The 22,857-nt window shown below is 42.2% G+C and overlaps 1 protein-coding gene across 3 annotated transcripts in view; it reads right to left on the bottom strand.

Annotated features, from left to right (window-relative positions):
- The window catches only part of SLC22A16 (solute carrier family 22 member 16), a 41,366-nt gene that overhangs the window by 12,332 nt on the left and 6,177 nt on the right, over window positions 1-22,857 (bottom strand). For 2 of the 3 annotated variants that reach the window (XM_019443086.2, XM_019443089.2), the window contains exons 2-4: window positions 14,733-15,212; window positions 7,260-7,377; window positions 2,320-2,851 (exon numbers count right to left, since the gene is read on the bottom strand). In XM_019443086.2, coding sequence (XP_019298631.2) covers window positions 2,320-2,851; window positions 7,260-7,377; window positions 14,733-15,212 — 1,130 coding nt within the window. Of the gene's footprint in view, window positions 1-2,319; window positions 2,852-7,259; window positions 7,378-14,732; window positions 15,213-20,085; window positions 21,036-22,857 lie in introns of those variants that run through there. The other variant, XM_019443087.2, reaches the window with a different exon arrangement.

Below are 22,857 nucleotides of genomic sequence, written 5' to 3'. Positions count from 1 at the left end.
CACAATGAAACAGGGAGCAAGCTCGACCCAGCTGCACAAACCCCACAACCGCCCTTAGGAAACTGCCATCTTTTCGCAGCTCAGATCGTCCATGTAATTCAGTCTTCAAGTTCCTTCCTCCCTCTGCAGCTCACCTAAGCTCGGGACACAACCGGGCGACCACCTCTTAGGAGCGACCTGCACTTGTCCTTGCAACTACAGAACACCACAAACACCTGGAGAGGCAGGTGTGCATCTATCTGTACGTCTCCCACAGCTTCTGAACACGTCACAGGGGTAGATAACATATTTTCGGAGTGAATGGTCTTAGTAGTACATTAGAAACTAAACTCAGTTGCCGCCGCTCAAAAACAGTGGCTCAGGCAAAGGCAAAAAATAAGCCGCCTTTGACAGCCGGTCTCTCTGTTTCACTGAAATGGAAAACAGACACCTCTGGAGGAAATGCCTCCCTGCCACAGACTCTGGACCCTGTGATAAAGTCCATGCTTTCAGGCCGGATCAGTCTGTACATCTGTTACTCTACTCTTTTTTTTTTTTTTCAAGACTTTATCAAGCACTTTTCAAGGTCAAATAAGAGACAACGATCCACAAAAGAGCCACATGGGGGGAGCCCTGGGTTAGTGTCCCCACTTTACAACGGAGATTAACTGCTTTGAGCGGGATGAGTAAGTGACAGCTCAGGGACTAGAAGCAAGGTCTTCAGGAGCCAAGACTCCTCTCCTGCAGCCTCCCTCCCCCACTACCCCCCCTCCCTGCCTGACTCCTGGAGTCTAGCAACACTTGGGCAGCAACTGTGAAATGGCTGAAGAGCATTTAAAGTACCCTACACTGGTTTTCCTTGAGTTGTCACTTCAGGATACTGATACTACATCTAATTTTGAAAGTGTCTGGGATATAAATGGCACAAGCAGTGAGGCCCAAGCGTCACGGGATTAGGACAATCTGCCATTACTTTCCTCACTCTATAACATATAATCTCTCTAATCACTCAGGCCCAATTCCACTCCTATCCCCGGATGTCTTGAAGCTACTGAAGCATTTATCACCCAAAACTTGAGCTGAAATGCCCACCAGCCCCAGCCCATCTCCGGAGATAAAAACTCGTTCAAAAATTTCCCAGCGTAGGAATTTCAACTAGAAGCACCTGTCAGCAAGAGGACTTCTGGGAAGGGTGATGACAGGAAAAATCCAAGACAGTAGAGAATATAAAACCATGTATATTTATCTTAGAGACATTTTTATATTTAGGGGATGTCCCAGTTTCTTGAGAATTTACATCTCCATTACAATTAAGAAACTATATTGTAACGCTCTAAAACTCCAGGTTGCCAAAAGCGTCCCTATGTCACACCCTGCCCCACTTGGTTCTCCTGCCATTTGCTGCCCTGTCCTAGGAATTCTGTGTCATTTCTCAAACCGGCACATAGAATGGGTTTGAAATCAAGCCGGACTCTGCAAACTTGTTGGCTTGCCCAAAAAGAGAAAAAAAAGGTTTTTTTTTTCTTTTCTTAAAACGACTTCTCTCATAATTCCTGCTGAGCTCTAATAAACAAACACAGAAGTGTCATCAGAGCACTTTAATGAGAAGGGATGATATCTATGTGTGAAAATGTAAAAGCAAGCTTTTCTGAGGATAATATCAAATGCAGGCAGCCTATGTGAAAATAACCAGGAGTTAAGGCTAGACAGACAAATATAGGTTTCTCATATTTCTCTCATGTTTGGTCTGAATTTGGTTGACCCTAGGAGTCATGCTTCAAGATGTCACAGCAAAATCTGGATCCACTTTAACCCGCTATACTAAAATGAAAGAAGCATGACAACGAAATTATAGTTGCATTTAAGTGATTTTACTGCCTGAAATGCCTAAATTAAGGACTTTTGAAGGTAGAAAGACAGCAGAAGATCTCTAAGCCATATTAAGTTTTAAAAGGAAAACAAATTACAAAGAAGAATAAGCAGTGAATGATCTCTTTATCTGCACAAATGTCTGGAAATGCACAGAAAGAGATCTAAAAGGGTACAAGCCAGACGTAATAGATGTTACCTCTCAAAGACAGTTCTGAGGGGATGGGCTTCCAGGAAGGAAGCAAGCAAGGAGCAGAAGCAGGGAAAGAAGAAGGGACTAAATTCTTCTGACTGTTTGCATTATTTTGAAAGAAAATATACACTTGTGTTCCAGTATATAAACCCTAAAAGAGACCATAGTAATAAGGTTGGCAGTATTGTTCTTGGTAGAGAACGGACAATGAAAACACACTAAAAACATGGTAGAAATGTCACTTCATTGCTACACTTACATATAATTTAACTACTTACCCATGAGGAAGAGGTTTAAATATTCATTTCCTCCTAAGTTAACAGAATTCAAGGAGAAGAAGTAGAATCCCAAACACCCAGTGAACCAAACCAGCCAAATAGTAAGGGTCCTTGTTCCAACATTCCAGTCATAAAATAGATCTAACAGGTTGTGCTTCTTAACTTCAAGGGGTTCATTACCAATGGGACCATTTAGATCCAGTGACAACAGTTCTGACAGCTTACAGGAGCGTGCCCTATTCCACTTGGCAATTGTATCAACTACTTTTTGTGCTTCTTCACATCTTCCCTCTGAGAGAAGCCAAAAAGGTGTCTCTGGGAGTATCCAACAGCACAGGACAAAGGGGATAGTCACTGTGGAGAGGACCATCTGATAGATCCACCAGGTCCTGACAAAGTAGCCTGTCAAAGCCACCACCATTGTTCCAACTGCAAAAAAGGAATGCATCTGGATGCATGCCCACGTCCGAGACTTCATGCCAATAAATTCCGTCACATAGACAAACACCACCACGAGATAGCCACTTCCAGACTGAAAAACAAAGCAGGGAGGGTGGTCCAGATTTAAGGTCATATTTATAACTGCTAAGGGGTCTGATCTCTCTGTAAATCACACATAGGCAAGAAAGAAAATGACAAAAATTGTTTTCTGAAAGCCATACCACATTTATAAAATGGTGTTTCATCCAATCCATCCTTCTTCTTCAAATGGGTTTTTTCATTCTTCCCCCACCCCTGCTTCCCCAAATGGCCAAACTTGAGAGGTTAAGTATGAGATAAACGAGTGGATATGTACAATACATGTTAGACCCTACCTCTTGTTTCATGTAAGTATTCCTCTACAGTGTGAATTTATTTCCCAGTTAATGTAAATGTGAATGTGCATACCAATTTACCTATATACAAGAGGCCCTTATTATTAAATCCAAAATTGTTAAATGGGGACAAAAAATTATGGCAACTGATGGGAAGAAAAAGATTTGACTGAAACTTTTTTTTAACAGGCAACAAAAGAAAAGAGTAAGCAAATTGGACTTCATGAAAATTAAAAACATCTGTGCATCAAAGGATGCTACCGACAGAGTAAAAAGGCAATGTATGGAATGACATATTTGCAAATTATATATCTGATAAGAAATTAATACCCAGAATATATAGAAGACTCCCAAAACTCAACAGGAAAACAAACAATCCAATTCAAAATGAGCAAAGGATATGAATTGTTCCAAAAAGATATATGAATGGCCAATAAGCACATGAAAAGATGCTCAACATCACTAACCATTAGGGAAATGCAAATCAAAATCACAATGAGATACCACCCCGTAACCATCAGGATGGTTACTATAAAAAAAACAAAAAAAAAAACAAAACAAAAAAAACAAAAACAAAACAGAAAATAACAAGTGTTGACAAAGATATGGAGAAATCAGAAACCTTGTGCACTTTTTGGTGGGAATGTAAAATGATACAGCTGCTGTGGGAAACAGCATGGGGATTCCCCCCCAAAAACTAAAAATAGATTACCATATGATCCAGCAGCCCTACCTTGGATACATGCCCAAAATAACTGGAAGCAAGATCTCAAAGAAATATGTGCACACCCATGTTGGTAACAGCATTATTCACAATGGCTAAAATGTAGAAGCAAGCCAAGCATCCATCGACAGATGAATAGATAAGCAAAATGTGGTATATACAATAGAATATCATTCAGCCTCAAAAAGGAAGGAAATTCTGACACAGGCTACAACATGCATGAACTTTAAGGACATTATATTAAGTAAAATAAGTCAATCACAAAAAGATAAAATACTGTATGATTCCACTTATATAAGGTACCTAGTATAGTCGAAATCATGTAGATTTCATGGATGTAGAATGGTGGTCGTCAGGGGCTGGGTGGAAGAGGAAATGACTTACTGTTTAATGGGTATAAGAGTTTCAATTTTTGCAAAATGAAAAGAGTTCTGGAGATGGATAGTGGTTTTGATTGTACCACAACATGAATATACTTAATATGACCCTAAATGTATACCTAAAAATGATTAAGATAGGAAATTTTATGTTATGTGCACTGTTGGTGGGAATGGGAAACTACAATTTTAAAAATCAGGGAAAATTATTTTGAAATTAAGCCTATCTTTATCAAAAATTAGACTATAATAATATTATGTGGTCATTCCTGGAGTAAACAAAGAACAAATCAAATGATGGATTTTTTTTTTGTGGGAGGCATGACGAAAGGATTAGAATTTTTCCTACAGGATTATTTCACATTTGACTTTTATAACACAAATCATAAAGTTAATTTTTGCAAAATTATTCGAAAGCCAAAGGCATCTCCTAATCCTTTGATATTCAAATCATACTCTTTTGAAGGCTCATCATGTCATCATCCTGTGGACGTCAGTTTCTTCATAAGTTAACTTGTCTATCTCAGTCACATCCCAACTGGCCAAGGGATTTGGGTAGGATTCAGTTTTCCCCCATCGTTTTCAAAGACATTTTGTAATCAAACATCCTTTGTAAGACCTGCAATTTCACCTGGCATCAGAGAGTCACAAAGAGGCTAACTAACCTACAAGCAATTTCCTGTGACAGGATGACAATAGTAGTAAGTAGGGGTGTGCTTAGTGGGGCCTCCGCATTAAAGTTCAGTTTAATATTTTTGTGACAACAGCCTTCATTTCTCCATACAGCCTCATAATTGCAACACTCAGACGATGAACCCTGATAATGAGGACTCCCACATCCAAGAGTCTCGTTGTTTGGTAAATGTTTGTTGCTGTTACGGTACCCAAACAAAGATTGTGATCATTGTAAAATACTATAAATTTCTCCATTAAGTTAAGCAGTAACATCAGTCCATGACAAGTTTTTTTTTTTCCATATTAATTCTTGAGTCCACTCCCACTTCCTATTGGTTACTTCTGTCATTGGGTTCAGACAATCTGTACACAACTGCCTATATTATCCCCAAAGACTGCTTGGATCCCTTCACACCTGTCACCTCCACTAGTAACACTCTGTTCTTCACATCTACCCCCACAGAGCAGCCAGAATGGTCACTTCACCACACCTGAACCCCTTCAGGAGATTCTCACAGCCCTTAAGAAGTCAAGCAAACTCTTGATCACCTTCTAAGCCTCTGCCTAACCATCTCCCTCCCCTTCAGCCTCATCAAGGTATTTCACCTCCTCTCTACTCTCCAGACGTCTGGACCTTTCATTCCTTCTCAACTTGGGGCCTTCTCACTTGCTGCGTCTACCTGGAACATTCTTCTCTTACCGGTCCCTCAGAACTAAAAAGCCCTGACTCTCCAGACTCTCCACTGCTCCCCCTGCCCCACCCCAACTTAAACCACTCCATTGTCGAGCCTCCATTGTCAACATTGTATTTTTGAAGATGGCCCCTCAGTGTCTTGCCTTCCCACCACACTGTAGGGTTACTGAAATGGCCTGGTCTGCTTACTTAGCATTACATTCTGTGGGCAGATCAATAAATGTGGTGAGTAAATTGGTCTGTCTGCATCTTCCCTACTCAGAATTCAACCACAACAACATTTTGTGTGAAAATCAAAGACAAGAGCCGCAGAAACTTAAGGTCACATTTTACAAATGCATTCAATGAGTGGCTTGTTTTCTCAGCTCTGAAAACAAACACTTTATTTGCAAGACTGAAATAGCTATTTTCAGAACGTCCTCCAAAAGAGGACCTTCACCCTCTCCCATACCTGTGCCTCTGGAACCATCAGTCCCACCAAAAGGCCTCTTATCAAATCTCATCAGTTACAGGGCCATTTCCTCTTACTCTGCCCTCAGTGGAGACAGACTGCTGTTGTTACCTTTTGTATTAAACACTCTTTACGTTCCTAAATATATATATAATTACTTTTTTTAAAGGTGCTACACCTCCCATTCTCCTAAATGTTTCTCTTTTTATGCATCGTCCCTACCCTTGGCCATCTGTGTGGCTTCCTAGGAACGCTTTCCAGCCATCAGTGAAGACACCGAAACTGAACACAGCACCTTGCTCCGTGAGGGGCTGCAGTGACCTCTTCTGAGACCAAAGTCCTTGGCTTCTCGCTGGACCCTTAGCTCATATACCCTGGTGAGAGGGGATGCACCCCCACCTCTGTGTTCAGCAAGGCCACATGTTCCTCCCACAGACGGTAACTTCACATCATTATCCTTGACCAGTGACCTCCAAATAGAGTCGCTGCTGCTGTCATTTGGCAGCTGGGGAACCTGTCTGGAAGCCTCACCAAGTGTGGGGACGCTTCCTCACTGGCTGGTCCACTTCCTACAATAGTCGCTACCAGAAGGAAGGCCTGTTTCGTGACAGCTGCCACACTGTGGAAGTTTTCTTTAATCTCGTTGAATCCTGATCACAACCAGTTATCAATACCAGTGAAGCAGGTATTATTTTCTACAGTTTATAGATTAGCAACTACGGCTCAAAGAGGACAACATGTTTGCCCAAATAAGACAAAGCGGATATTCAAACTATACGTCCCTGTTCCTCATAACAGAAAAGCCAAATGCCTCTGGTTTTCATTCCTACTGTGCATTACACAAACGACTTTGTTTACACCTTAAATGTCTGTTTGGCCCATGTGTGCAGGCCCTGACCAGGCCGATAAAATTGCTCAGAAATAAAATAATGCCTTAGTAGTCATGGAATGTGGGTCATGTGCCAGGCATGGAGTCAAACAAAAAGGTTCTGCCTAGTAAGCAACCATTTTTCATTTTAATGAGTTTCATTCAAACACAGAGCACTACTATTCTGCAGAAAGACTTCTCAGTGGAATGAACAAAGATCAGGCCCGGATCTCTCTCACCACATTCTAAAGGACCCACACTCAGAGAGAGTAAGGTTTAATATGAAAATACTGCAGTAGAATTAGAGGTTTAAGAAAAGCGCCCCCCACAACTCACCATAGCGAGAAGAAAGCGTGCGATCATGAAGCTGTAATAATCGAATGAGAACGCCGCTGCAAGGCCAAATAAAAATATGCCAGTGCTTGTGGCCCACAAGACAAATCGTCTTCCTATCCTGAAAAATAAGAAGCACACAGCAGAAGCAGCAAGGTATGGTTATCAGAGTTTAAACATCCACTCCAGTTCATGAAAGTGAGCGTGATCTATGTGTTCAATAGCTTCTGTATTGATTGTTGTCATCCATCCATTCATTTGGGGGAAATCACGAGTTAACGCAGGATTTCTTCAAGAGGCCGGTCTTCAGTGGGGAGGCCTCTACCTAAGCCGCTCATATACATACATGATCACCCTGGGTGATGCCCAGAGGACCTCCTAACCCAGGATTGGCGAGGGAGAGTGGGGAGGATGTGTCCTTTCGCTCAGAGGACTTCTGCTCTCGGATCTGTCGGATCATCTTCCGTGTCAGGCTGGCTGTGCCCACAGGGGTAAGTCAGCTCTTGCCAGGCCCCTCTAAAAACAGAGCTCTTGCCACATTCTGCTCCTAAGAATAAGGTGCTTACCTGCCCTATTATTTTCATAATTGGGAGGGGCATTTCTTTGTCTAAAAAGCAAACAAATCATATTCCCGACAGGTTTTTAAAAATTGAGATATACTTCACATAAAATCCAATCTTTTAAAGTATATAATTCAGTGGCTTTTAGTATGTTCAAAAAGTTGTGCAACTCTCATTACTAATTCCAGGACATTTTCATCACTCCAAAAAGAAACTCTGCACCCAGGAACCATCATTCTGCCCTCTCTGCTCCCTCCAGTCCCTGACAACCACCAACCTACTTTCTTTCTCTGCAGAGTTGCCTGTTCTGGACATTTTACATTAACAGAGTCATACAATAGGTGACCTGCTGTGTCCAGCTGCTCTTACTTAGCATTGTGTCCTCAAGTTTCGTCTGTGATGTAGCATGTCTCAGTACTTCGTTCCTTTTTGTGTCTAAATAATCCTTTATGGCTGTATCACATTTTGTTTATCTATTCGTCAGCTGATGGACAGTTGGGACTGTTTCCACTTTTTGGCAATTGGGCATAATGCTGCCACGACCGTTTGTGAGCAAGATTTTGTGTGAACTTGTTTTCCCTTGGGTGTATACCTAGGAGTGGAGTTTCTGGATCATATGACAACTCTTTGTTTAACATTTGAGGAAGTGCCAAACTGTTTTCCAAAGTGGCGGCCCTATTTTTACAGTCCTACCAACAATGTATAAGGGGACCAATTTCCCCACATCCTCAACAACACTTGTCTATTATTGTCTGTCTTTTTTTTTTTTTAAGTGAGAGAGAGAGAATGCGGGTGAGCAGGGGAGAGGAGCAGTGGGGAGAAAGGGAGAGAGAGAGAGAGAGTATCCTAAGCAGGCTCCACATTGTGGAGCCTGATTTGGGACTTGATCCCACAACCCTGGGATCATGACCTGAGCTGAAATCAAGAGTCAGACACTCAACTGACTGAGACACCCAGGTGCCCCGTTGTCTTTTTGATTACAGCCATCCTAGTGCGTGTGCAAGGATATCGCATCGTGGTTTTGATTGACATTTTCCTTAATGATTAATGATGTTGAGCATTTTTATATGTGCTTATTGGCCATTTGCATATATTCTTTAAAGAAACATCTGTTGGGGCGCCTGGGTGGCTCAGTCGGTTGCGCATTCGACTTTGGCTCAGGTCATGATCTCGCGGTCTGTGAGTTCGAGCCCCGCATCGGGTTCTGTGCTGACAGCTCAGAGCCTGGAGCTTGCTTCGGATTCTGTGTCTCCCTCTCTCTCTGCCCCTCCCCCACTCATACTCTGTCTCTCTCTGTCTCAAAAATAAATAAAAACATTAAATTAAAAAAAAAAAAAGAAATATCTATCCAAATCCTTTGCCCATTCTTAAACTGGGTTATTTGTCTTTTTATTGTTGAGTTGTAAGAGTTCTTTATATATTTGGAATACTGGACTCCTATTAGATACATGATTTACAAATATTTTCTCCCTGACAGATAATTTTAAGGCAAAAGAATATAGTCCTGAGATTCCAACCAACACGTTTGCCTGGTAGAACAGAGGATATGTAAGCAAATAAACACTGTCCTCTGTACACGCTCAGCCTTCTCTGCTCCCCCCACACACTAGTAGGGATGGTTGGTCCTACACGTGCATGTGCTTCAATCTCATCTGAGCCCTGAATGCAGTTTCAAACCTTTTACCCGTCCCCAATCAACTTCCTCGACCACCCACAATGTCTCCACCACCCATCTCCTGCAGAGAACAGAGACCATCAAAGAGAAAGCCCCACAACCTCCTCTTCTGCCCACTTGTCAACACAACCTGAATCTGTGTTCAGCTTTCTCTTCTTCTCTCCTCTCCAGGGACACACACACTTTTCTCTCCAAATACCATTTTGCAATCTTTGAACTGGATCATGCCTCTTCCCACCTCCTCTGAGAACTTATTCTAACAATTACTTTTTTTCCTCTATGTTTCTCTCTCCTCTGACTCTTCCCTTTCAGTTTAAGTCTTTTCCAACCAAAGACAAGAACCGCTGGATCCCATCACTCCTTCGGCCTCATTGCACCTTGCATTTCCTCTACTGATGGCATCTCTGAAAGGAATATCTACTTCCTCAACTCCTACATTTCCTTAGCCATGACCATCAGGTTGCAACTGGATTTTCTGAGATTAGCTCTCCAGTCACCAGGGACCTCCAGGTTGCCTCTCTCAGTCCTTATTTGCTTACCTTCTCTAGTGCCACCGGCCACACCCACTCCTGAGGAACTGCTCTCCGTCAGCTTGTAGAACCCCACTCTCCAGGTTTGGCTCATATCACCCTGGTGGCCTACCTGTCTCCATGCTGGCATTTCCTAAAGTCCACCAAATTATGTCAGTTTCGAAATGCCTTCTCAGGCGCCTGGGTGGCTCAGTCATTAAGCATCTGACTTCAGCTCAGATCATGATTCAGTCTGGATTGGGTGAGCTCGTGCCCCGCTTCAGGTGAGCACGAGCCCCGCTTCGGGTGAACCCTGCTTCGGATGGGCCCTGCTTCTCTCTCTCTCTCTCCCCCTCTGCCCCTCCTGGGCTTCCTTCTCTCTCTCTGCCCCTTGCTCATTTGTGCTCTTTCTCTCTCTCTCTCTCTCAAAATACATACATACATACATACCTCCTCAATATGTGTCCATCCTTCCCTCTCTGCCCCTCCTGCTTTCATTCAGACCTTCACCATTTTCTACAGCCCTCATCCTCAGGGCCTCCCACCCAGTCCTCCTAACATCACACCAGTGTACCCCCCCACACTGCCCAGAAATAAAACAATCCCAGATGCGGTTTTGCATCACTTGGTTTATCCATCCTATGCTTCTGCCAAACTGACCTCCTCACAATTCCCTGAATGTGCCAGCCTCTCTCAAGACATGAAGTTGTTCCTTCTCCCTTAGAAAGCCTTCCCCATTGTGTGTTTAAAAGCCAGGTCAAAGGTGCAGCCTTTTCTGACCATCCTCTGGGGTCTCGTGGCAGAAAGGAAGAGACAATACAATATAGTAGTTAGGTGCCCGGGCCTGGGTTCAAATCCCAGCTCCGCTGCTTTACTTTCCAAGTTGACCTTCTGTCCTTCCTTTTCCGCACTGGTATTTAAAATAGGGCCAATGATGTTTACCTCACAGACTTTTTTAAGTAATTACATGAGATAATACACAAGACATTTAAAATAGCTCATAGTGAATGGTCCATAAAAGTGAGCTATTTTTTTTTTCATTATTTTAGAGAGAGAGAGAGAGAGAGCAAGTAGGGCAGAGAGACAGAGAGAATCCCAACCAGGCAGCACAGAGCCCAAGGTGGAGCTCGACCCCACCACCCCAGGATCATGACCTGAGCCAAACCAAGAGTCAGATGCTCAACTCTTGTGGTTTTGATTCACATTTAGTGCTGTTGAGCATCTTTCCATGTGTCTGTTGGCCATCTGCCTGTCTTCTCTGGGAAAACATCTATTCATATCTTCTGTTCATTTTTTAATCAGATTGGAGGGTTTTTTCTGGTGTTGAGTTGCCTAAGTTCTTTATACCCTTTGGATATTATTCCCTCATTGGATATATCATTAGCAAATATCTTCTTCCTTTTGTTGATGGTTTCCTTTGTTGCACAAAAGCTCTTTATTTTGGTGTAGTCCTCATAGTTTATTTTTGCTTTTGTTTCCCTTGCCTGAGGAGACATTTCTAGAAAAATGTTGCTTAGGCCAATGTCAATGAGATTACTGTCAATGTGTTCTTCTAGGAGTTTTATGGTTTTAGGTCTCATATTCAGGTTTTTAATCCATTTTGAGTTTATTTTTGTGTACGATGTAAGAAAATGGTCCAGTTCCATTCTTGTCCAGTTTTCCCAGCACGATTTATTGAATAGATTGTCTTTTACCTATTTTAGATTCTTGCCTCCTTTGCTATAGATTAATTGACCATATAAGTGTGACTTTATTTCTGGGCTCTGTAATGGCATTTTTTAATTTTTATATTTGTTACTAGTAGATATAAACATAATTAATTTATATATATTGATAACCTATCCAGCAACATCATTAAATGCTCATTAATTCCAATAATTCTTCTGCTGGATTTTCTTCATACAGAATTGTAATGGCTAAAAATAATGACTTTTTTGTCTTCTTTCTTTCCATTTATGCCTTCCCCCTCCCCCCACCCCTGCTTCTCCCTCTCTCTTTTATTTCTCTGTTTTGCTTTACAGTAATAGGATATCCAGTATAATACTAAGCAGAAGCAGTGTTTCATACATCCTTATGTATTCCTGATTCCAAGGGAAAGCTTTCAATATTTCACAGTTAAGATGTTCATGGTAGATCTCTTTGTAGACACCTGTAATTGGGTTAAGGACATTCTTCCACTTTTAGTTTTTATCATGAATGGATTTTGAAATTTATCAAATGTTTTTCCTGTATTCATTAAGTGGATAATAGGAATTTTGTCTTCTAATCTATTAATGTGGTAAATTCCACTAATTATTATTTTTTTAATGTTTATTTATGAGAGAGAGCATGCAAGCTGGGGACAGGCAGAGAGAGAGGGAGAGAGAGAATCCCAAGCAGGACACCGAGCTTGATCCCACAAACCGTGAGATCATGACCTGAGTGGAAATCAAGAGTCGGAGGCTTAACCAACTAAGCCACCTAGGCGTCCCTGGTAAGTTTCCAATATTAAGTATATTTCAGACCTTATCCCTCTGCCTTCATGAATTTTAATTTCTCATATTTTCCAACTGTCTCTCTGATGTTTACTGTTGATAATTTTTTCTGAGCTCTTATCAATTTTACTCATTCTTTCTCTAGTTATATGTAATAGGTTGCTAAAACTGCCCAGGAATTTGTCACTTATTATGGTTTTTTTTCCTAGATGTTCTAGGTAGTTATTCTTCAATTTTATGTCATTTTAAAATATAATTTGCAGGGACACCTGGCTGGTTTAGGCAGTGGAACATGCAACTCTTGATCTTGGGGTCATGAGTTTGAGCTCCATGTTAGGCAAAGAGCTTACTTAAATAAATAAATAAATAAATAAATAAATAAATAAATAAATAAATAAAATACAGAGCCCGTGTCAGGCTCTGTGCTGACAGTGTAGAGCCTACTTAGGATTCTCTCTCTCCTCTCGCTCACTGCCCCTCTCCCACTCGTGTGTGCATGCTCGCTCTCTAAATAAATAAATATTTAAAAAACAAAAATAAAATACAATTTCCAGATTTTTACTAATAATTTCAGGCTTGTCTTCTATTTGTTTAACAGCAGTAAGCATAGTGAATTTTTATCTGTGCCTGACAATTCCAGTATTTCAATTCTTCTTTGTGCAGAAGGTCTGCTTTGGGGGCCTATTGCTTCTACTGACTCTCACTCATGGTGCCTTTTAATCATGTTTTTGGCTTTGACGGACCTAATTTCCACATTCCAGGAAGATGGTTATGAAACAGAAGATTCTTTTTTAATGCTTTTTTTAAGTTTATTTATTTATTTATTTATTTATTTATTTATTTTGAGAGAGAGAGAGAGATAACCAGCAGGGGAGGGGCAGAGAGAGAAGGGGACAGAGGATCTGAAGCAGGCTCTGTGCTATCAGCAGAGAACCCAATGTGGGGCTCGAACTTGCAAACTGCAAGATCATGATCTAAGCTGAAGTCAGACACTTACCTGACTGAGCCACCCAGGTGCCCTGGAATAGAAGATTCTTTTAAAAAATTTTTTTTTAATGTGTATTTATTTTTGACAGAGAGAGAGAAAGACAGAGCATGAATGGGGGAGGGGCAGAGAGAGAGGGAGACAGAATCTGAAGCAGGCTCCAGGCTCTGTGCTGTCAGCACAGAGCCTAACGCAGGGCTCAAACCCATAGACCGCGAGATCATGACCTGAGCTGAAGTCGGATGCTCAACCGACTGAGCCACCCAGGTACCCCTGGAATAGAAGATTCTTAAACATAGTAACATAACTTCATCCACCAAATAATAACTAGACTCCACTTCTGCCTTAATTTCATTATTCAAATGCCACCTCCTGGGATAGGGTTAGGGGTGGGAAGACCTAGGCACTCCTCCCTTTAGGCTTCCATAGATTTTGCCTCCATTTGTTCTCACTTCTCCTATGGCCCCGGCCACAACAAAGCCCTATCATTTTATTTTGGACATGTTTGTCAGTCCCATTAGACTAGCACATCCCAAGGGTGGGATGTGGACCTAAGCTGTTGTCCTCAGGTTCCCAGGGCCCAGCATATGGCTGTAAAACTCACAACTATGGGGACCAGAGAAGTTCATTTCTGTGCTTTAGCACAGGTACTTTAAGTACAGTCCTTGTCCACACAGAGATGAACTTTGCCTTATTTAAGGGCTATGTATTCATTTTAATGTGTGTGTGTTTTTTTAAGAAAATATGGCTGGTGTATCAAACCCACAATTTCATAGATATTATTGCTTAGAACTAGGCTACACTTCTTAAAAAACAAGTTTATTTTTAGAAAATTAGATAGATAGATAGATAGATAGATAGATAGATACAGATATATATATGTTGATATTCAAATAGTAACCAGTATTTATTGAGTGGTTATATGTCCAAGGTACTTTTTTTACTATTTTTGCAATAACCCTTTGAAGTGAGTGCTATTATTTTCATCACCAGCTTATAGACTACTTTCTGAAACACAGGTTATGCAATTTGCCTAGGGCTCATGGCTAATAAGTGGTAGAACCAGGGTCTGAACCCAGGCAGACTGTCTTCAAAACCCATCCTCTAACACTATGGTTTTTTGTGTGCCTCTAAATAACAGATCAGCAAAGAGGCAGGTATTTAGATAGGAGTTATGAAAATGACTAAAGCTTTGAACATAATTCCTTGACCTTTAAGAAAACCAGATAGGAAAATGAACCCTGATGCAACAAACTTAAATATTTCATTTTACCTGTCAGAAAGGTAGCCAAAAATCATCGCTCCCAGCAGGACTCCCACCATAAACACAGGCTGGATCACCTTTGCGAACCATTCTCGGTTACAGACCAGATCCCACTGAGTCACCACGGTGCTGTCCCACTTGCTCTTGTCATAGACATAGCCATCCATGCAAGGAAAGCTACTCTTACGGCCACTGTAATCATAGTTCAAACCAGATTTGTCATCCCTCCGGAATCTGTGACAACTTGTGAGCTCCCAGACCTCACCGTTCTGTAGCTGCACTATAATGTGATCTTCGTGGCCTGTGAAAAACAGGATCCAGATGTCCTCCAACCTCCAACTAGAGATATTGTGGAAAAGAACCCGACTCACGTTGCCTGGGGGCCTGCAGGTATGGTAGGGGGACACTGTCATGAACACAGAAGCCAAGTAGTGGATACCACAAGAGATGTTCTGGAAAGCACATATAAAATAGAGGAATATCTGAAATCTGCAAAGAGAAGAAAAGCAAGTTATTATATCCAACCTACAGGCCAAAAAAGACTATAAGCAAATATGAAGGGTGTTCATCATGGTTAGCTTAATATATATATAGATGAATAAATACAGAAATAATTATAGATATGTAATATATACATATACATAACATGTTAGTATATACACATAGCTCTGTCTGGTAGGAGGGCCTAGAAGCAATGACACTGAGACAGGGAAACTAAAGGGACTGCTTTTTTTTTGCTCCTTTTACTGTTTCTATTCTTACTAGGACCTATACCCCCACCTTACACATGCCTTATAGAACAGGTAATATATGTCCTCCTTGTAAAGGCCAGGGAGTTAATGATTTCTTTGGAGTCTTCCAGCACGGGAGATAGCATCAAGGGAGTGACCAGGTAGGACCAAGACCACTAACTCATCAAGACACATGGCTCCAGGTCGTAAGTGACCTATGGAGAACACCTGAACACTCGTCTTTGGTCCTGGATGCTTGAGAAGACACGTGCACCAGACCACTGTCCCCAATAAAAACCCCAGACTCCAAGCAAATATGGAACTCAGTCTCCTTTCCTTTCGGAGTCTCCCAGATGCTCTGTCTATATCTGCTCTCTCTAGGTCTTCGATAAACTCTGTCCTCACTTCCTCTTGGCTCACATTTGATTTGTATTCTCCACGAAGCCAAGGACCCTTTTGGCTGGTCCTCAAACCCAGCCAGCCTGCATCAACATCTCAACAGCAACAAGCACACCCAGTGCCCAGATCTTGTTTTCTAAATACCATCCTTCAATAAAAGAAACCAGGAAAAATGGCTCATTTAAGACCAAGTCAGGGAAAACGAAAAACATGCCTAATGCTTTAGGTATGCTTGCGGTATCAGAAAGTAAGGAAGCGCTCAAAATACAAAATGATGGGGGCATGTTAAAGGGACACAGGAACCAATCTGAAAAACCTCCCAAATGGGCAAGGTTGAAACAATTTGAGCAACAAAATAAATAGCATGGTATATCCCAACGTATAAAATAAATATACAAGTCTATACTGTGATGTTTAATTTTATGTCAACATGACTGGGCTGGTAAACATGATTTCTGGATCTGTCTATGAGGTTGTCTCTGGATGGATTAGCATTTGAATCGGTAGACTGAGTGAAGAAGAGGGCCCTCATCAGTGGGCGGGCATCATCCAATCCAGGGAGGACCTGAATAAGAACAAAAGGTGGAGGCAGGGCAAATTTGATCCATCTACTCCTACTCTTAGACATTGGCATCCCTGGTTCTCAGGCTTTTGGACTCAGGCTGATACAGGGAAATTGAAGACTCCATAAAAACCTGTCTTTTGCTCCTTTTCCTGCTTCTATTCTTGCTAGCACCTGCACCCCCCACTTTACACATGCCTCAGAATGCAAACAGTGTATGTCCTCCTTGTAAGGTACGAGGAGTTAATGATTTCTTCAGAATGGATAACATCTAAGGAAGGACCAGGTGAGAATGACCAATGAAGCTGTCATATACATATTCCAGACCACCAGCACTAGACATCTCGACGCCAAGGCCCCCTGGCTCCAAGCAATAGCACTTGGGCCCTCATCTTTGTTCTGAGTCCTGGATGCCTGAGAGGACACATACACCAGGTCACGATCCTCAATAAAACCCCCCAGACCCCGAACAAATACAAGACTTCCTCCTTTCCTTTCTGAGTCTTCCAGAAGCTCTGTCTGTACTGGCAGTCTCTCTATACTTTGAATAAACTCTGCTTTCACCTCCTGCTGGCTCGAGTTTGATTTCTATCCTGTGCACAGACAAGGACCTTCCTGGCTGATCCTGTGGGACCCCTTCTGGGTCCTCGAACCCAGCCTGCCAGCATCTGAACCAGGACTTACATCATCAGCCCCCCAATTTTCAGGCCTTCAGACTTAGACCTCACAAATACGCCACCAGCTTTCCTGGATCTCCAGCCAACAGACAGCACATTGTGGGACTTGACTGTCTCCATAACTGTGTGAACAAATTCTTACAATAAATCTCTTATCTACATCTCTATATATGTCCTATTTGTTCTGTTTTTCTAGGAGATCTTGATGACTACAGGTTTTGGTACTGAAAGTAGTTCTAAAGGAACAGAATTTTAAGAATGAGCTTTCTGAATTGGTACTGGGGTTTCTGGAATTGGTTGTCTAATCTGATTAGATTGAAAAGCACTAATGGCTATTTCCAGCAGTAGAGAACACTGATAATCCGTGGTGTGCACTGTTTAGAGAAATACACAAAATATCTGTGTTGGACGCTCATAATCAACCACTTAGAAGAAGCAAGGGGCTAAGTGACTCTGTATTTGAAAATTTCAACCATTTTTTGAAAACTAAAGAAATGTAATGGCATTGGTTGGTTGCTCCTATTGTCGTTGGATAAATTAACGAAAGAAAACAGATGAGCTCAATGAATTTGAATCCCCAGCTCAAGCAATGCCTAAACAACCTAAGAATTTCTAAGGTGTATCTTGAAAGAGATCCTTATCTCCTGTAGCCACAGGCCCCAAAATCAAACACAGAACCTCATCCTGTGAGCAGCTGAATGACAATGCCTAATTGGCCTCTTTGCATATGCCCCAAATCAGTGTCCAATATATGGTGCTATTTCTCAAATAGTCAGCACTCACGGGTCCAGGAATCGAGGCGTGGAAATGAGGGCTGTAGCACTCACTTTTACACCTAGCGATCTCCTAACAAAATTTTCGCTTCCTGTTCCCATAATCTTACGCTCTGCTAGCCTCAAGATCTTAGTTCCAGAGGGAAGAATACTGCCACCAGGGGACACAACAGCGATTCCACTGACCTGGAAATAAAGACTGTTGCCTGACCACTTTGGGTTCCTCAGGCGTCTGAATCAAAAGGCAAAGCAGGGAGTTACAGTGTTGGCTGGGGTGAAGGATCCTGAATATCAAGGGGAAATTGACTCCACGATGGAGGTAAGAAAGAGTATGTCTGCAATACAGGAGATTCCTTAGGGTATCTCCTTAGCATTACCATGCCCTGTGAATTAGGTCAATGGGAAATTACAACAACCCAATCCAGGCAGGAATATTAATGGCCCAGACTCTTCAAGGATTAAAGGGTGGGTCACTTTATCAGGTAAAGGTCCACAGGCAACTGAGGTTCTTGCTTAAGGCAAAGGGAATAGAGAATGGGTCCTGAAAAGAAGGTAGTTATACTAAATACCACCTACAACCACATGACCAGTTATAGAAACAAGGGCTGTAATTATCATGAGTATTTCTTCTCTAAAAAAAAAAGTTTATTTTTTGAGAGAGAGACAGTGTGTGTGTCAGTGGGGGAGGGGAGGACAGAGAGGGAGAAAGAGAATCTCAAGCAGGCTCTGCACTATCAGCACAGAGCCCAGTGTGGGGCTCAAACCCATGACCGCAAGATCACGACCCAAGCTGATATCAAGAGTCTGACACTTAACCAACTGAGCCACCAGGCACTGCGAGTATTTCTTCTTTATTTTGTTATGAATGCTTATGTATATATAGACACATATTAAGCAAATATCTTTGTTTTCTTCCTTATTGTCTCCTCATATAACATAAGATGTATTGACATATAAGTATTTAAATAGTTTTACACCATAATATTTAAGTTACAGGATATCAAAAAAAGAGTAAGCATCATCCAAGGACTTTATGTCCCCTTCTGGGAAAGGGATTAGTGTATTTAGTTGTATGTTGGATAGTTGTATCATGTTGGGTGGAATTAGGACCTTGTTATTGTCTTTATTTAGAGATCAAGTTTGGTGTAAAGAGATCCATATGGGTTGCAAGTTGACAAGGGGTGAACCTATGATGGTTAATTTTATGAATCAACTTGACTGGGCCAAGGGGATGCCCAGACAGTTGGTAAAACATTATATCTGCGTGCGTCTGTGAGGGATCTCCAGACGAGACTGGCATTTGAACCTGTAAACTGAGTAAACATCATCTTCACCAATGTGGGTGGGCATCACCCAACCTGTTGAGAACCTGAAGAGAACAAAAAAGCCAAGGAAGTACTAATTCACTTTCTTTGCGTGGACTGAGACCTCCATGTTATCATGCCCTCAGACATCTCGTGCCCCCGTGCTCCTGGTTCAGACTCTGCCTGGGGCTTACACCATCAACCCTGTGGTTCTCAGACCTTGGGACTGGGACTGAATTGCACCATTGGTTTTCCCAGGTCTCTGGCTTGCACACAGCACACTGTGGGACTTCTCACTTCTATAATTGTGTGAGCCAATTCCTGTAATAGATCTCCTCTTATCTACATCTATGTCTCTCTATTTATATATCCCATCGATTGTGTTTTTCTGGAGAATCTTGATAAATATACCACTTGGTATAAATAAATGGTTGAACAAACAAGTACAAACGAGAGATGAAACTAATCTTTCTTCTAGTAGAATTCCAAGTACTATCTGCAGATATTCCCCCTCTATGGGAGATGGAGTTTCATTCCTACCCTTTACTCCTGAAGGGCAGTCTAAGACACAGTGACTCCTTTCCAAAGAATATGATAGGAAAAAAAGGGGGAGTGTCTTGATGGCTCAGTCAGTTGAGCATGGGACTCTCGATTTCAGCTCAGGTCATGATCCTGGGGTCATAGGATTGAGCCCTGTGTGGAGCTCTGAGCTGAGCGTGGAGCCTGCTTAGGATTCTCTCTCTCTCCTTCCCCTCTCCTCCTCTCACGCACACACACTCTCTCTCTCAAAACAAAAAAAACAAAGAAGGAAAAAGGAAAGAATAGTAACTTTACAGTGGGAGAAATCAGGTAAATCCTATCTTAACCAAATGTTGAAGGTTAATACCCCCAATGATGCTATGTGGATATCATGTACCTCCTCATATGATGTGATCATCAAGCACTTCACACCTCGGCGACATCTCCCAAAAGCCATAATCCCAGTCTATCCAGGAGAAAAACAGTAAAAAATCCCAGATTGTAGGACATTCTACAGGTTTCCAGGCCAATATGCCTAAAGACCACCAAGGTCATTAAAAACAAAACAAGGAGAGACTGAGAAACTACCACAGACCAGAGGAGACTGGAATAACTTATCAACTAAATGCGGTGTCATACCCTGGATTAGATCCTGCAACAGGAAGAGAATGTGAGTGGGAAAACTGGTGAAAGCCTGGAGTCTAGTTGATAGTAATATACTAATGTCAGCTTCCTACTTTGCCAAATATGCCGTGGTGATGTAAGACGTTAACAATGGGGAGAACTGGGTGAGGGACATACAGGAACTATCTTTGCAACTCTTCTGTAAATCTAAAATGATCCAAAAATTATTTATTCAAAATTTAAAAGTAAATGTAAAGTCTCCAAATTTACAGACTCAAACCAACAAGCAGTGACATATTCTCCGAAGTAAAAATCGTCTCACAAGGACAACTGTGCCCATAGGACGGCAGGGTAAAATGTATAAAATGTGGATTTCCCCATTAATTTCAGACCCCTGGAATCAAGATAGAACAGCCCCCTTTGGGCAGGTGGTTTCAATATTCAATTTTAAAATGATCAGTTCGGACAACGAGGAACATTACTGTAAAACCGTTATAACAGGAAGTAGAAAATAGGTCCTGTCAGATCACACTGAGCCAAACTGCACTGTTGATACATACAATCTTTATCTCCCTGCCTGCTTTTCGGAGCTGCCCACCGCCCTGGTCCTGGTGTGCCTTCTATCTGGAAGGCATTTCTGACCCTCCTGTAGCTCACTTGTTCTCAAATGTTTTGTTCTCAGGAGCCTTTGTGTCCTTAAAAGTGTTGAGGGTCCCAAGGGTCTTTTCTTTATGTGAGTCGTCAGTATGTATTAGAAATTAAAAAGGAGAAAATTTTTAACATTTATTCATCCACTTAAACATAACAGGAATAAGCCGTTAAAGAACATATAGCCATAGTTTTCAAAACAAAATGAAACAAAACTAGTGAGCAGCATGGTGTTGTTTTACATTTAAGATTTAGATTAATGGGGTGCCCGGGTGGCTCAGTCCATTAAGCAAGTGTCCGACTTGGCTCGGGTCATGATCTCACAGTTTGTGAGTTCGAGCCCCATGTTGGGCTCTGTTCTGACAGCTCAGAGCCTGGAACTTGCTTCGGATTCTGTGTGTCTCTCTCTCTCTTCCTCTCTCTCTCCCTCTCTCTCAAATAAATTAACATTAAAAAATTTTAAATTTAGATTAACGGAAGACAGCTAGTTTTTCATACCAGTGTCTGCATTCCATCTGATGCATTCTCACGTGTCGGCTAGCCTCTGGAAAACTCCACTGTGCCTTCATGAGAGAGTGAGACTAAACGAGTCAACTAATGTCTCTGTGTTACTATGACAGCAGCTGGGATCTTGCAGACCCAGAGATGTGCAGGTCTCACACCATGACAACTGCTGGCCTCACCTGTTCCTGCCGCAGCACCTCCTCTCCACGGCTCTGCTCCCTCCATGCTAACCGCCTCCATCCGGCCCCTCCTTATCCCCCACTGCTGCTTCTCTCAGGTCCACCCTTTCTATTTGCTTCCCCTGCTCTGCCATCTCTCGTTTGCTCATCTCCTCCCCCATTTCTTTCTTTCCCTTCTCTGACCACCGTACACAGCTGAAGTACCTTCTGTTATATACGTGTACTTTTTTTTTTTTAATTTTTTTTTTTAACGTTTATTTATTTTTGAGACAGAGAGAGACAGAGCATGAACGGGGAGGGTCAGAGAGAGGGAGACACAGAATCTGAAACAGGCTCCAGGCTCTGAGCTGTCCGCACAGAGCTGGACGCAGGGCTCGAACTCACGGACCGCGAGATCATGACCTGAGCCGAAGTCGGCCACTTAACCGACTGAGCCACCCAGGCGCCCCAATACGTGTACTTTTTAACGAACGCCAGGTGAATGCTTTCTATTCCTCTACCAAATCAACAGCCACCAAAAAAATCCCACAAAAGGCTGAACGACAGTCCCACAAAGGTAGGAACGGTGCTTCAATCACGTTAGTCTATCCCGTGGTGCCCAGAATGGTGTGCTGTGCAATGTATACAGAATGTCATAGGATCCCTCCGGGTAAAAGGGACAGTGCTGAGGTTAATGCATACTCAGTACCTCTGGTAAGGAGAGGTGTTCACGAGGCCAGTGTATGGGGGCGCCCGGGCGGCTCAGTCAGTTAAGCATCTGACTCTTGATTTCAGCTCAGGCCATGATCTCATGGTTCATGGGTTTGAGCCCCGCGTCAGGCTCCATGATGACAGCACAGAGCCCGCAAGGGATTCTCTCTCTTCCTTTCTCTCTGCCGTTCCCCTGCACACGCTCTCTCTAAATAAATAAACTTAAAAAAAAAAAAAAAGAGGCCAGTGTATAAAAAATTTTTACTGGGTTCTCCACCAGCAAAAAAAAATGAATGTGTGTGTGGGCACAGATGTATAAAATGAGCATATCTGGATACACGTATTCCCAGATTACAGTGACATACATATGATGCATATGGAAATATAAAGTCATATATATTTACTTACACGTATACATTCGTGTATAAAGTAGGTGTTTTCATGGTGCTCCAAAGAATCATCTTTGCCCACCAGAGGGGTGAACACACCCCACTTGGGAGACTATCACAAGGTGGCAACGCTAA

Source organism: Panthera pardus, unplaced genomic scaffold (assembly GCF_024362965.1).
Source record: "Panthera pardus isolate Hobbes unplaced genomic scaffold, ASM2436296v1 HiC_scaffold_17, whole genome shotgun sequence".
Taxonomy (NCBI): Eukaryota; Metazoa; Chordata; class Mammalia; order Carnivora; family Felidae; genus Panthera; species Panthera pardus.
Note: the sequence above shows the minus strand (reverse complement) of the source record. Positions and strands in the feature narration are given on the sequence as shown.